This window comes from Cyphomyrmex costatus, unplaced genomic scaffold (genome assembly GCF_001594065.2).
Source record: "Cyphomyrmex costatus isolate MS0001 unplaced genomic scaffold, Ccosl1.0 scaffold6, whole genome shotgun sequence".
NCBI lineage: Eukaryota > Metazoa > Arthropoda > Insecta > Hymenoptera > Formicidae > Cyphomyrmex > Cyphomyrmex costatus.
In genome coordinates this window covers 194,196-208,594 of record NW_017280155.1, presented here as the reverse complement: position 1 = coordinate 208,594, position 14,399 = coordinate 194,196, and the positions used below count along the sequence as shown (strand labels likewise).

Below are 14,399 nucleotides of genomic sequence, written 5' to 3'. Positions count from 1 at the left end.
TATACGTGCAACTTTTCTAATTTATTATAATATTTAATTTTTATAATTTATTATAAAATATTAGTAATAATGCATCAATAAATAATTTATGTACAAATAAATTTATATAAATATATATAAATAAATAATATTATAAGTTTTTAAAATAAATATTTTAATATATCGAACTCTTTGTGTGTCATGCGATTTCTTGATATTTAAGTTCAATGCGAAAAAATACCGTGTTCGTTATCACCAGTTGAGTTCCGGCCACACTAGACACTGTTCAAAGGGTTAAGGATATGCTTAAACACATAAGATAATGTTTCCACGATTAATTTTTGTCATACAAAGGATTTACTTCATCAGCCTGTTAATTTCGTGGCGAGTATTTCGAGTTATAGATTAAAGTACGTATAACAACATCATCTCTTTTAACGTAACTCATTGTACACTCAATGTACTTAAACTATAACTTTCCCGTTCGTTCATTTACGTTATAGAGGGAGCATTTAAATTATCTTATATATTACGTCTTTTTGAGTTGATTTAAATATGTTCCGGGCTCTTAGAAACAAATTATAACGCTAGCGAGTTTTGTAATTGATAACGTACTCGTACCGTCAAGATTCATGTCTTAAAATCACTTTTAAATCATCCGGTAATACATGCGTAATGTCATTTATTCTCTCTCGCAGTTTCTCTCTTACCGAATTATTGATTGGTACGTCTTCAATGCAACTTTTCTCCAACTTCTGGCGAATTCTAAGGATCATATCGACCACTTCCACCTCTTGCTTTCCTTGCACCCACGTTTTTAAATCCTGTCCATAATTATTATATTGATAAGAACTCATAATGCAATTATGCAAAAATGTAAAAGAAAAAAATTAATATCCATACCGCCTGTGATAATTTCTCTAACTGTTTAACTTGCAACTGTTGACTCAACTCCATATATCTTGTATGAAACCATCCGGAGAAATTCGGTGATCGAAAGAATCGTTTATAGAGTCCTACCCAATCGCCTTTTATACCTGTAGTTAACTGAGGACCGGAGCTACTTAAACTAGCTAGGAAGTCATCTGGATTGAACATTTGTGGTGAAGGAGTTGCCTGAAAAAAGTCCATTGTCATCCATTATATAAACTGAGTCTAGCAATTGCTAGTAATTCATTTATACCTTAAAAGGTGATATGTTCTTTTGCAACGGCATAAGGGTCGCGATGTATCTCTCAAGCGGAATCATAAAGCTTTCCGTGAGTTCTATCAGATGACGTTTCAAGAGCGCGGTTTGCACTTCGCCCGGCCGTTTTGTTTGAATACCCCTGAACAATTTCTTCAATATAGTTTTGTCTTTCTGCAGGAAAGATTTGTACTGAGTGTAAACGCCAGGCTTCGAGTCCAACACCTTCAGATTTTCAGATCTCTTGATTTTATATTTCTGATCTTCTGAAATATCAAATCTTGAACACTTGATCGCTAATCATTAAGCACCACAAAACTTACCGCTATTGTTGCCGTTGCTTATCCGGATGATATGCGGCCAGTGCTGCAGCGTCTTTGCGAAGAATGGATTCGTCACGCCCAGAATCACAGCAGGCGGCGCCGGAGAATCGGTGGTGTACTCCTTGAATTCCGAATCGTGAATAGTGAAATACGGTCGATGATCCGCACAATACTTCAATGGCGCGATCATGCTGGAGAACCGTTTTCCGGTTATATAGATGTTTAATAAGTCTTAAATATTTTGATCTGATACTTACGCTACAAGTGCTTGAACCATCTCGGAGCATGTAGTCGGTGAACTAGCCATCACAACAATTGGTTCACTAAGAAGCACTAATTCCCATAATAAATGCACATAACTAACAACACTGGCTAAACTTCGAAACATGTCGCCCTCATAAGCTGATGTCAGGATCAATCTTCGTGTTGCGTGCACGTTGGTTGTATGCTCCATGGCAGCAATCGTTGGAACAGTGGCTTTGTAATTTTGATTTGGAATATACGTCTAAAATAATCATATCCTTTTAATACACAAATGGAACATTATTTGTACAAGATCAATTATAAATGTTTTTAAAATTTCATGAATGCGTTACATAAAAAGGAAAAACAAATATTTTTATAAATTAGATCATGAATACTTTGTCATCGAAGTGGACACATAATAAATTTAAATAATAATTGAGTCAGGCATGTATGAAAAATGATAGAAGACATTTTGAACATTTTTGTAAACAAAAAAATATCCATCTGAAACTTTTAAACAAAGTCATTATTTATTGGTACTATTGCATTTGTGTCCATTATTTCAACAACGAAGCATTTGCAACCTAATAAGTTTATACAACTTTTTCATCTATTTACCTGAAATAATACTCCGATAAGAGGTAAATGAACTATTTGACCTGGAACTGGAGGAGGCCAGTGATCAATCTCGCGCACCACAGCTTCCATTAGCGCTATTCCAGCCTCAAAAAATTCCGGTGCGATCAAAGCACATAATTCACCGAATAGATTGACAAATGGCAGTTTTGTAATTATAACAACACTCTGGAAGCATGTTATATAATTACAAATTAAATAAATTATCATCCAAATTTATCAAATTTATGTTGACACACCTTTTGAAAATATCCTCTTGGCAACGATTTATCCTTCACTTGTCGGAAATATACGTATCCCCAGTAATAATCTCTATCAGTTTGTAGAAAAGTAGGTGATTTCCTGTCATATTCCTTGAGAGCATTAGTTTCTTGCATCGTTTTACTACTTTGTCTTATTCTTACATGATACTGAGTATCTCCCATACATCCAGAATTGGAATCGGGAAAGGCTAAGTAACAAACATTAGATCTCTCTTGTTCCGATAATTTAACATGATTTGGATAAATCGCCTGTCAGACATAAAAAAAAAAAAAGAAATATTCATGAAATAAGATTACCAAAAGCATTTCATTTTATTTTGACAACTAAATATTAAACTAATTCTGTAAATGTATGGGGGATCACACCTCTATAGCTTGACCTAACTCAAGATCGAAAGTAACAATGCATATACAATGCACCCAATTAGTAAAACGTTCCCATTTTCCGTATACTACTTCTTCCTTAGTAGTTTCCAGTCCTTTACTTGTTGAGCAGGAAGGAACTGACATTGTTCTCTCTTCTACTTATCCTACTAATCTAATTACTTGTCTTATATGTTACTACATGTGTCATTCATCATTGTACAACATGATTATCTTCAACTGCATGACACTTGTAATGGCACTTGACTAACAATTATGTCATATTATAATCAATCACTTGAAGATTCTGAATTATCTGAAATATAAAAGCCATCTCAATATTGTAAAAATCTTAAATAAATCTTTGACAATATTGACTTACCACTATAAATATATTTGCACATTACTCAATATATGCATTAACTATATAAATCTTTTTTAATTGAACTAACTCTCAAACATCCTCTACGGTTAGTCTTGAAATTATATACCCTGTTTGGCAATATTTAAAGAAAATTTAATTTGTATATATATCCTATACTCCAGGAGTTGAATCGAACCTTCAGTTTAAGGAGGCCGAGTCAAAGGCTGGTCCAGGCAAGAGTAGGCACACTTAACACCAAGCGAAGAGTGCATTTGCTCGTATCAATGTACTCTCCGACATGCACATGTTAAAACCTCCATACGTTTTCCGTTTCTTGACAACAATCTATCTACCAAACAATACACTAGTCCAGCTCGCAGTATAATTAACGCAAGGGTGATTAAATCGTCCCAGTGAGACAGCTGTATACCTTGACATTCACACGCGACACTCACCCTTGCCTGGTCCAAGAGAGTCTTCATAGCGTTTGGCTATCCAGCAATCAGGTTTATAATCTTCCGTGTGACAATCCCAAGGATCAAAGAATCAACTTCATACCCGTTATTAGCACTTGCTTAAAGTAAGTAGTTGGACAAATCCTTCTTGAAGGGCTACTTTATTGACTTTATTCCTTTGCGATAAATTACTATTAAATACCATCTCACATTTAACTTTAGTGCAACGCACCCTAGGCTCTAGACTTTTGCCTAGGCGGCCTAGGCCTCGAATTGCCGCTAACTTGCCTCCGAAGCAGTGCAGGAACTCCAGGGTGCCCACGAACTGAATTATAAACTTTCCCCCTACTTTTGTAGATGGCGTTGCTGTACGCAACTGTAATTACACTATATATATATGTGTGTGTGTGTGTGTGTGTGTGTGTGGGTGCATTGTATACCGTGTTCATGACACATCATGGACAGCACTATCTCACAATTATTAGGTATAATTCCTGAAAAATAATTTGTACGTGCGATAATCACAGAATCCATTAATTTCTCTCTGCTACAAACTTGCGGAAAGTAATATATTTGTATAAATTATTGTGGAAAGCACTAATTTTATAACCTTACATATGTGATTGACTTGATTGCGAGATTGATGAGCACGTGTTACATGGAAGAATGTGATGTATGCAAGGTATATCATTAGTAAGTATTTCTTTTAAAATTATATAATAACTTGGACACATTACATTAATTATTGTATATTTATTTCAAATATGTAGAAACTAACATTTATTTTTATATAATTTAACATATTAAATATATAACATATGTATGTATAGTTATAGATGATAATAATACAGAATCATATTTTACATTGCATTTCCAGAACTATGGAATGTGTTACTATTCCATAATAATGTGGTTCTATTGCTGAGATGAAATTATGGAGCTTATAACGTTAGAGCTAAGACCACGCTTGCAATCTTGCAATGTATTTATTTCTATGTGGAAAGATTTCTGCTCAAAAAATGTTCGCATTAAACTCTTGGAGAGTACCATAGTATTAATAGTAGAAGATTGTAATATAAGCTTCTCGTTGCCGTCTGTAAAAATTATACCCACTTCCTTGTCCATGTTAAATATAATGAACAATTGGGTTTGCTTCCGCCTACAAACTGCACCATTGGAGTCTGCATTTGGATCTTTCAATACAGAAGTGATAACTAATTCGAATAAATCAACTCAACTGAATATTTATTCGCCTATTTTAAACGATATCAAATTGTTATTTGAAACGTCAAAATGTACTATACTATGCACCTGTTGCAAAAATGTTATCTCAAAGTTGATTAGTTTTAAGAGATTTCTCCCTTTACCTGATACAGAATATGATCCTGACGAATGGTTTTGTTGTAAACATAGTTGCAATGCCATTTCAAATAGTGTGCAGCCACAGGAATCTGATTACTTATATGGCTCTTGCTTTTCTGTATTACATAAAAGTATTTTTACAAGCAATGGGTGTATAGATAATAAAACGTTGTTTTGTAATAAATGTTTGTTACACATAGGAACATTTCATACATATAATTTATTCAAAATATGGAATTGTTGCGTAGATTATAAACCAGAGAATAGTACATTGTCTATTATGAATGCTACTAATCCACTCAGTGATTTTCTGATATTAGTAAAAAACTCACTAGGTGAGATTTTAGGTGAAGAAATTATTCTGCAAACATCTGTCGGCAAACAGACGCATCGTCTTTTGATAAAGCCAATGGATTGCAAATTAAATTTAATTACAGAGCCTGATCACTTTACAGTCTGTGATACTGACATTGTATCCTTGCAACAAAAATATGCTGCTAAAGTTTTATACAAATACGAGAAAGATAAAGAGTTTACTGTAATCACTAATTATTTGAATGTTAAATATCATGATGTAAGTTTGCCTTTAATACAAGCTGGATTAAATTATTTATTATCATCAACGAAACGACTACCTCATGTTTATAGAACTGCTGCTATAGACTATTTTCTTGGTTATATTATCTTACAAGAAATCGTGGATTAAATATCGTAATTTATTGTCTAACGATATTAATTTTTAAACATTGCATATATTTTGTACATCTATTTTTATACACAATAAAAAGAAATAATTGTCTATTATATATATTCCTCATATAACCCATTAAAAAAACACAAATTCATGAATTTTTAAATATATCGAAAAGGTTTAAGGATATATTCAATTTCTCTGTTTCTAGAAGATATGATAAAAAAAATATCTATTTTATTAAAAGAAAATTATTGAAACACTTTTGCCCGAGTATTATGTTATTTATGAAGTAAGTATATGAGAAAACTATGGCAACTACGAGTAAGAATAAAGTATTAAGTATCATTGTGATATTTTGTTTTATGCATAAAAAATGCATAAATTTATTTTTGAAGTCCGTAATTTTGGAATGTCAGTCATTCCTTACATGTTGGAAATCTATATTTGCCAATGACAAATCCGAGGTTGCGCAAAAATAATTCTATAATTAGAATATTGTATTATTTACGTCCACTAGTGACATCGTAAAACTTTTGTATACAATATGGCATGCAATCTATACAATATGAAGTATACAGGTTTGCGTAAATTGTACATATAATTTCTTCTCTCATAAGAAATTACAAGTGTGTCAATAAATGTTACATATATAAAAGACTCCACAAATACGTACACATATTTGAAACGTGGATATAAATTGAAATTTATGATATCTATGCGAAATTACTCCAAGGATAAAAAAAAAAAGAAGATACAATTATATATCATAAAAATTCGTATTCTATTATTGACAAAACGCTTTTACTAAACGAAACTTAAAATAAGAAGCGAAAAGTAAGATAGTGGGTAATATTGCGTTATCTCTTTCCTATATTAAACTAAAAGTGGCTAATATGCATAAAAATATTGCCGAAATCGCTTGAATGTGAAAGTGTATGTCTGAATTAAGCCTGATATTACAATTCTTACAGGCAGTAGGCCACAATTTTTCTTCTAGTATTGTGCTGCATCTAAAATTGTCACGTAATATGCATGTATACATAGTTAGGTAACATTCGATTGATCGTTAGAACTATGTATTCTGTCTATAAGAGGTTTTATATACATCCAACCACCATCTTTGGTTTCCTTAAAAAGCTGTTCAACAAAAAAAAATTGGTTAACAATGATTAACAATAATGCGATAGATGAATGGAAAGCATCAAAGAAAAATCGTCCGCTTACTTTCGTTTGCCACGCTACGTTATTCTCCTTTCGAAACCGCGCTTCTTCTCGTTGTTTCTGTTCGATTGTGCATTTTGCCGCTGTAGCTTTATCCATATCATTGATACGTAGGCCAACTGTCACGTCACGCCAAACTTGTCGCGATTCACATTCATCTTGCTCACATACTGTTTTAACTAATTTTCTTTCCGTGCTAAGTTCTCTCACGTCAGCGAACATTTCACTTTTCTGTTTAAAAAAAAGAATATTTTATCACAAATATTAAAAATGTAAATATATTAGACCGAGAATTATTAAGAATTGATCAAACAAGAGAACGAATGCTATTTTTTCTTTATTGCAAAGCAATATTTAATAATATTCAATTGTCAGTAGGACTGGAGGCATGTACTTGAAATATTTTTATTTAAAATAATATTTGTAATACAAAGGTATTTTGTATTTAAAGTTGAAAGATTGAGTTCTTTTCGTATCTTATCAATAAGATTAATATTTGATAACATGAAATAATAATCCCAGTATTTGAAATACAACATACAATTTAAATAAAAGTATTTCAAATACATACCCTCAGCCCTGTCATATGTAAATTTGCAAATACACTTTGACATATTGTTTTAATAATAATTAGATTTGCATCCATGAATTATATAATATATACTAATATTCGTTATTCACAGGAGCTTACTATGTAGAACGTGCAAATAGCCTAACCGTCTTATACTGCAGCATTTAACTACGAATTGATATTACATTGAAATTCTAATGTTGTAACTTACACCATCCAATGTCTTCACTTCCATTGCTCCACTCCATTCTCCATTTATAACAAGAAACGGTTTTTTATCTCCCGCTTGGAAGGCTTGACACGTAATCCGATTCCGTTTACCGCCGTAAAAAGGTTTCGTTAAAAATTCTACCGTCGCGTGATAACCAGTTTGTACGCAATTTATTGTTACAGTTCCTCCTAGTTCTATCCATGGTACAGTGAGAATAGATCTGCCATAACCGTTAGGGAAAGTTAAAACGTACTCCTCCCCATATTGTAACACATTTACCCAACCCTTTCCCACGTTATGCACTCCTATACTTAAACCCAAGAATTTGCTCTTCGTCCAAACATGAGCTCCGAAACTGATCTTTTTTCCGACATGCTCGGCATAAAATGCACTAACTGCAAATAATATAACAAATAGACGAGTTATTTTGTATGATACGGACAGTTTGATAAAACGCTGAATTAAAAAAGAATTCCTATACCTGGTGGATGATGAGAAACTTGTTCAGCCACAAAAGCAAGTTGATTCTCCCTGCACCATGGTACAGGACCATCCGATACTAGTTTACTACCAGAATCTATAGCGTTATCAAAAGAATTAATGTTAGGTATGTTCCAATGACACCGAAAAATTTCACCTAATACAGGATTGTATGGCTTCTTAGCTACGCCAGATTTACGCCCTGCATGAAAACTGCACAAGTACCAACGAATTACTTGTACCATCCTCTCTCGAGGTGTAGGCATATCTGCAATGCTAATTCAAGAAAATGGAATTATTTTCAAAAACTTATTATAAAACATTAAAACGGATACAACATTAGGTCTGTTCTCTTTAACTAAACTTCCTGCCTAGTTTATCTTTTCTCTTTTTTTTCTCCAACGTGAAAAGAAGAATTAAAAAAGATAAATCTTCCGAAAGGTTCAACAGACCTATTATGTATGTAGATATTACAGTTTTATTTTTTTAATTTGATAATTAAAACTACCTCACAAATTGATCGGGATGAGCAAAGTAATCTGCATACATCTCAAGGAGTGACCTGCGCTCTAAAATGAACGTTGGTAAAGCAACTCTCGTCAAGTCCATGCCGATCTTCACCTGGGACAGAAGATGAGCCACGACTGAGCCATGACTTTCCATGGAATCCACTGTAAATGATAAAAGTAAAGAAAGAAATGTCAATAAACATTACTACTTTCTGTAACGCTGTGTATACTTGATGTGATATATTACATACTTTCTGTTTCGCTTTCTTCTTCGTAGAGAGCTGCAACAGATATAAATTTACAGTTTAAAGTATGAAAAATATTTACAAGAAACCTAAAATCTCTGGATACCAATTTTTTAAAACGTATAGGTGTCCGTAATAACAGCATACAGAAAAAATGCTCAAAGATTGCAAAATCTTAACCTGAATTTTCTACCGCATATCTATTGCACACGAAACTTACGACTTGAAGTTATGTCCAACATATTGTCTGGCTAAGTTAAACCAACTAGTATCCATTCCTGAGCTCCTTATTCCCACAAAAATTATGTTTTATTAACGTAAAGTACTTTGTTGGACAGTTTGATTCAGAGATAAACAGCAGAACATAAAGTTCAACCACAATTCTCCCTTCTTACACATCATCGTATCAATGAAACATTCTGTCTTTTTCTACTTATTTATCACTTTAAAAGAGACACGGGAACTCCGCGAATGTTTGCTCGCGAAACGTCAACTTATAAGTACGTCAGACAGTTCGGTTCACGATCGCAGCAATCAATAATAGTCGCGGTAGATAAAACAGGTGGATAAACCAAATACAACCTGCATTATCAACAATAGAATATATGTCATAAAGTCGACCAGATGACTAATAAATTTTGTTCTCAATTTATTTTGCAAATACAAATGCATGAGTGTCGCGAATTTAACTAACTATTTTGCGTTTATTGTTATAGTGATTATCATGTCGAATTTGTGTAGAATAAGCGAATTGGATTTGTATGTAGAACGCTACCTCTAGTCAAGCGACGCCAACAGCGCACGCCGCGAAAAAGGAAAGAAAGGCGGCACGAACAAATGCCGGCATTGTAGCAAAAAGCATTATTACATCTAGTACGGCCGCAGAATCATCAGAGAACGACGATCAACGAAGACAGATCAACATATCACCTGTGCGAACCAGACAGGAAACCAAGATCATGGAGACAGATCCCTGTCCAGGAGCTTCGGGAAGACACAATTCCGTTTCCCAAAAGAAGACTTGAGTGGTTTGAGCGGATTCTTGAGTTGGTAGATATAGCACCACTCCGCAGAGCATTCTTGATGATACGCAATCGAACAGAAGCCAGCATTATTCATCCCACAAAAGCCTTTCTTTTAAAGGATGTGGTAGGGATCAAAGCAGTGGACACGATTGTATCTGCTCCTCATATCAAGAAAGGCCCACCATGATAAAAACAAAGACCATAACTCTTTCTGTTGAGGAGGAGGGCAGGCTCAGGAATGTAGAGAACGATGTGATCAGATAGTGGCCTTCTACGCTATGTCAGGTGTGATGACTTTGGCCAAGCAGATTACAGGGATAAATGATCAATACCTTAAGTTGCGATGAAAGGCTATGTGTGCCAAACTGAAAATCAACGACGTTTTTGCATCGGGATTTGTCTCTACCGATAATTACAATAAGATTATAGAGAGAACATCATATATTGGCAAGAGTGAGTAAGGGCACGAACCCCTTTGCGTCACACCATTACTGAATATGGCTTTAAAGGATAGATCAGACAACAGGGATCACAAATCAAATCAAAATGGTCTTATCGGGGTACGGTCTTACAGATGGAGGCTTTTACTGTATCCGGAAGTAAGGCGCTGTTACTGGACTCTATACTTTATCAGGCCGTGACTTTGAAGAAGGCCATTATTAAACTGCAAGAAAAATATGGGGCAAAGTATCCCTATATAAAGGTATTTCCTTTGCCGGGTGCCGAGCAACTCTATCCAGATTTATACTATGCTGCAGTAATAACAGCGACAAAAGGAAGAGAAGGGAGATACCAAATGTCTAATGTATTAACTAACATCTCTCGAGCAATCATCTCCGAGAAAAGACTTCGCTTGTCCCAAACTCACAGCGAAACATATAAAAATTACTTGAGATACCTAGGGATAGATCCAGAGTCTCTGAAGGAGGGAGAGGGAAGAAGAAGACTTGAGTAAGGAGCAGAACAAACAAACAGGCAACTCTTGTATACACGCGGTCGTAAACGCAACAAATAAATATATAGAGATATTAGACTCATATATTCTTTATAATCACATGAGATATTATTTACGAATCCTATAATCATATCTATCTTTATCTTGCCACTCAAATCTTTTATGTATGTACTCAAATGTATTGCAAATTTGACAATGATTAAAAATCACATAGATTTCAAAGAGAAGTAATTTTTTGTTTCTCGAATAAACGCACTTACCTTTCATTTCCTGAACCAACGACATGATAAATTGTCAGGCTTGTATCTTATGTAAATTATAACAAGTGTAAAACTTTTTTATACAAATACTCACAAACATGGAATTTAAACCTTTAAACTAGATACATGGTTGGTATTTCATGTGTAACACTCATTTTCATCAATAAAGATTAATTTTAATATCAATTTAATTTACTCTTTTTATTCTTTTCTAATTCTAAGAATTAGAAAACGATGAAGAGTAAATTAAACAGAGATTAAAGAAATTAATCCGCATTGGTACGTTATTTAAAATCATTAAATTACAAAAAAATCCATTACGCCAGGCATAATTTTCCTTTAAAAAAAAAAAAAAAACAGAAAAAGAAGAAACTATTAGAGTTTAAGGATGCAAAACTATAGAGCTACTTGACTGAAACATCAATCTGTCACTTGCAGAACATTCAAGTTGACACAGAACATGAAATACCTACCTGTCTAGTTTCAGGTAGCTAAATCTGCAAGTATATATAATTTTTATAAAACACTTCTAAATAAAATAATTACTTTGAATAATTTTTATTAAATAGGAAGCAAATGGAAAAATGAAAATAGCAGATAACAAAACGTATATCGAATACAAGTATTGACTCACCATCATAATCTACTGATCCATCGCCCTTGATGGGCGGCAGAGGTGGCTCTTTACGTTTATCTCCCATGACATTTTCTACAGACGAATGTAATCGCTGATTATCTGAATATCTAAAAAAAATAAGTATTTATATATTATAGAAATTTTTATCAAATTTTTTATACAAATATAAGTTCTCTAATAAAAAATATGCCAATTAATGTACTATAAGAAAAATTGCACGCACAAAAAAAGATACATTTTATTTTTAGATAGAAATTAACTTATACTTGCAGCGTAATATGATTCTGGACTGCCGGAGTTGGTATCTCGTCTGCGGCATCAAAGTAATCGTCATCTTCATCGGAAGACGAGTATGAGAACTGTGGTACTGGTAGATCCCTATCAACAACTAAAGACGCAAAATGACACTGTAATCATTAATAAGATCAAAATATGCTTAATTAATATTAAAATGTAGAATAAATGTTGCAATTAACCATTTGATAATGTAGGTACTCTCGGTTCCACACATTCAGAGCCTAATTCGATACCGGTTTGCACTGTCGCTTCTGGTGCCCCAGCTGCAACTAAAATTACGTTTTTCAGAAACATAATTTCTAATGCATTTATAAAAAAAAAAAGAAATATTATTTTATTTTTTTCAATTAGAAGATCACGAATAAGCGTTTTCCTTAATATTTTTGAACCGAGCAATCTCGAGCTTTATTTATCATTGATAGTCCAAATAACTGACATTTTACAAAATGTTCTATTCGTTCATTTATTTTTATTTTTTTAGTGAACTATCTGAACAATTTTTAGGAGATAAATAGGTTTTTGTATCAGTTATAAACAGTATTTAATAATAATCTTGTAATCAAGAAACATTGTATTACATGAACTTTACCATGAGGAAGTGAAGGTGAGACATGTATAGAATTTGTTGGTCCCCTGTAAACTCCATTAACAGGTATTGCCGTATTCTGAAAACGTTATTCAAAATATGTAACACTACAATTACATAATAAAAAATGTCTATGTAATAAGATGATACAACAAGTACCTTAGCAATTTGTAATTGGACAATGGTATGTTTGACAGAATTAAGCATGGCGTTAGCTTGTGACAGAATGTCAGAATACTTGTTCTGTTTTTCTTCATCTTCAGCCATGTTCCTTTTACCTTCAATCAACTTAATCTGTTCGATCAAAAGTTGAAGATAAACATCAGCTTCAGCTACCTTGCGATCAAAATCTTGCTTAGGTGGTGACTTCTTAGGGTCCCATCTCTAAAACAGTTAATTTGTGCAAGATGTATATTGGCTCCTACAAAATATATTACATTATGTCATTGTATTAAAAAAGGTATATAACAATTATTTCATTTTTTATGTCACAGGTCTGTTATTTTTCTTTTTGAAGTGAGATATGTTTAAAATTTGACAGAAGAAGGCAACTTCTAATCTAGTTCAGTGAAAAACAAACCTTATTATATGGAAGTCAGCATTTGTATACATACTGTGTGAGAATGACGGAGTATTGTGTCTTCCAAGGCACGAACCCAGCGTTCTCGTTCCTCACCGTTGCGTGTTTGAAAATGAAATGTTTTTGGATCATCCTTGCAGGAGTTTGTTGTTATAGTAAACGTACTATCATCTTCGTCGTCGATGCCAATAATAGCACCTCTCAATCGTACGCAACCACGACGTGCTCCACGCATCATCTTCTCCTTGCTCTAAAGAGGAGAAACAAAAGAAAATAGATTAGAGAGATAACCTAAAAATCATTTGAAAGGAGCAGAAAGGTGCAACCTATATCGTGAGAGAAAATTAGAATGCAATGCATTGAACAAGTCATAAGTATCCTCACCGTGTAATATGACAGAAGGCCTGCGTTGTCGTCTAAAACAAACCATCGATATTGCCATCCGTTAACGACGTTTGTCCACTTGCTGAGTGAACCCTCCATCGTGGACATGGTTATTTATTGCTTCGTCGATCGGCCGGATTAAAGTCCTACCGACTTCCACGTGTCTCACAGCATATCTTCGACAGAATCACGTAATAGTCCTCACGAATAACGGAATATTATCGCGTCATCCTAATCTTGAGTACAAATCGTCGCATCCTGATGCATTTAAGGTTTGGTTCATACGCGCGTCAACCAAATGCATTTCGACGTGTTTCCATGAGAGAGAACTTCCGTTCTAAAGCAAACATTTATAAGTAGATATCTTATGATTTTAACTCGATTTAATTATTGGTGATTATATAATTATATTAAATAATGCAAAAATCCAGAATAATTAATTCTTGTATAAAAGTTAAAGAATTTAATAATCAAATTTTTATTATCACACATAAAAGTTGGATTGTATTTTACTTATAATTTTTACATTTTTTATTAAAACTTATATCTCCACATCAGAAATATCAC

The 14,399-nt window shown here is 33.5% G+C and overlaps 3 protein-coding genes across 4 annotated transcripts; 1 reads left to right on the top strand and 2 right to left on the bottom strand.

Annotated features, from left to right (window-relative positions):
• Window positions 1–179: 179 nt before the first annotated feature.
• LOC108779450 (protein DENND6A) lies at window positions 180–3,421 on the bottom strand. 2 transcript variants are annotated; one of them, XM_018546884.1, is made up of 9 exons: window positions 3,379–3,421; window positions 3,000–3,312; window positions 2,610–2,882; window positions 2,353–2,538; window positions 1,746–1,993; window positions 1,489–1,679; window positions 1,163–1,431; window positions 883–1,095; window positions 180–803 (listed from the first exon to the last, which is right to left on the bottom strand). In XM_018546884.1, the coding sequence occupies exons 2-9, from the start codon at window positions 3,141–3,143 to the stop codon at window positions 603–605; spliced, it is 1,725 nt and encodes a 574-aa protein (XP_018402386.1). In that variant the 5' UTR covers window positions 3,144–3,312; window positions 3,379–3,421; the 3' UTR covers window positions 180–602. The 2 variants fall into 2 exon arrangements, with proteins under 2 accessions (XP_018402386.1, XP_018402387.1); XM_018546885.1 differs by having other exon boundaries at window positions 1,163–1,428.
• Window positions 3,422–4,442: 1,021 nt separating this feature from the next.
• LOC108779434 (uncharacterized) lies at window positions 4,443–5,883 on the top strand. The gene is made up of 2 exons (XM_018546867.1): window positions 4,443–4,508; window positions 4,693–5,883. The coding sequence occupies exon 2, from the start codon at window positions 4,750–4,752 to the stop codon at window positions 5,881–5,883; it is 1,134 nt and encodes a 377-aa protein (XP_018402369.1). The 5' UTR covers window positions 4,443–4,508; window positions 4,693–4,749.
• Window positions 5,884–6,719: 836 nt separating this feature from the next.
• On the bottom strand, window positions 6,720–14,054 carry LOC108779468 (oxysterol-binding protein-related protein 9). Its single transcript, XM_018546913.1, has 13 exons — window positions 13,833–14,054; window positions 13,483–13,698; window positions 13,028–13,252; window positions 12,872–12,947; window positions 12,462–12,551; window positions 12,256–12,373; window positions 11,983–12,092; window positions 9,115–9,144; window positions 8,863–9,025; window positions 8,356–8,630; window positions 7,875–8,269; window positions 7,096–7,323; window positions 6,720–7,008 (listed from the first exon to the last, which is right to left on the bottom strand). Exons 1-13 carry the CDS (start codon window positions 13,938–13,940, stop codon window positions 6,916–6,918), a joined length of 2,127 nt encoding a protein of 708 aa, XP_018402415.1. The 5' UTR covers window positions 13,941–14,054; the 3' UTR covers window positions 6,720–6,915.
• Between the last annotated feature and the right edge of the window lie 345 nt (window positions 14,055–14,399).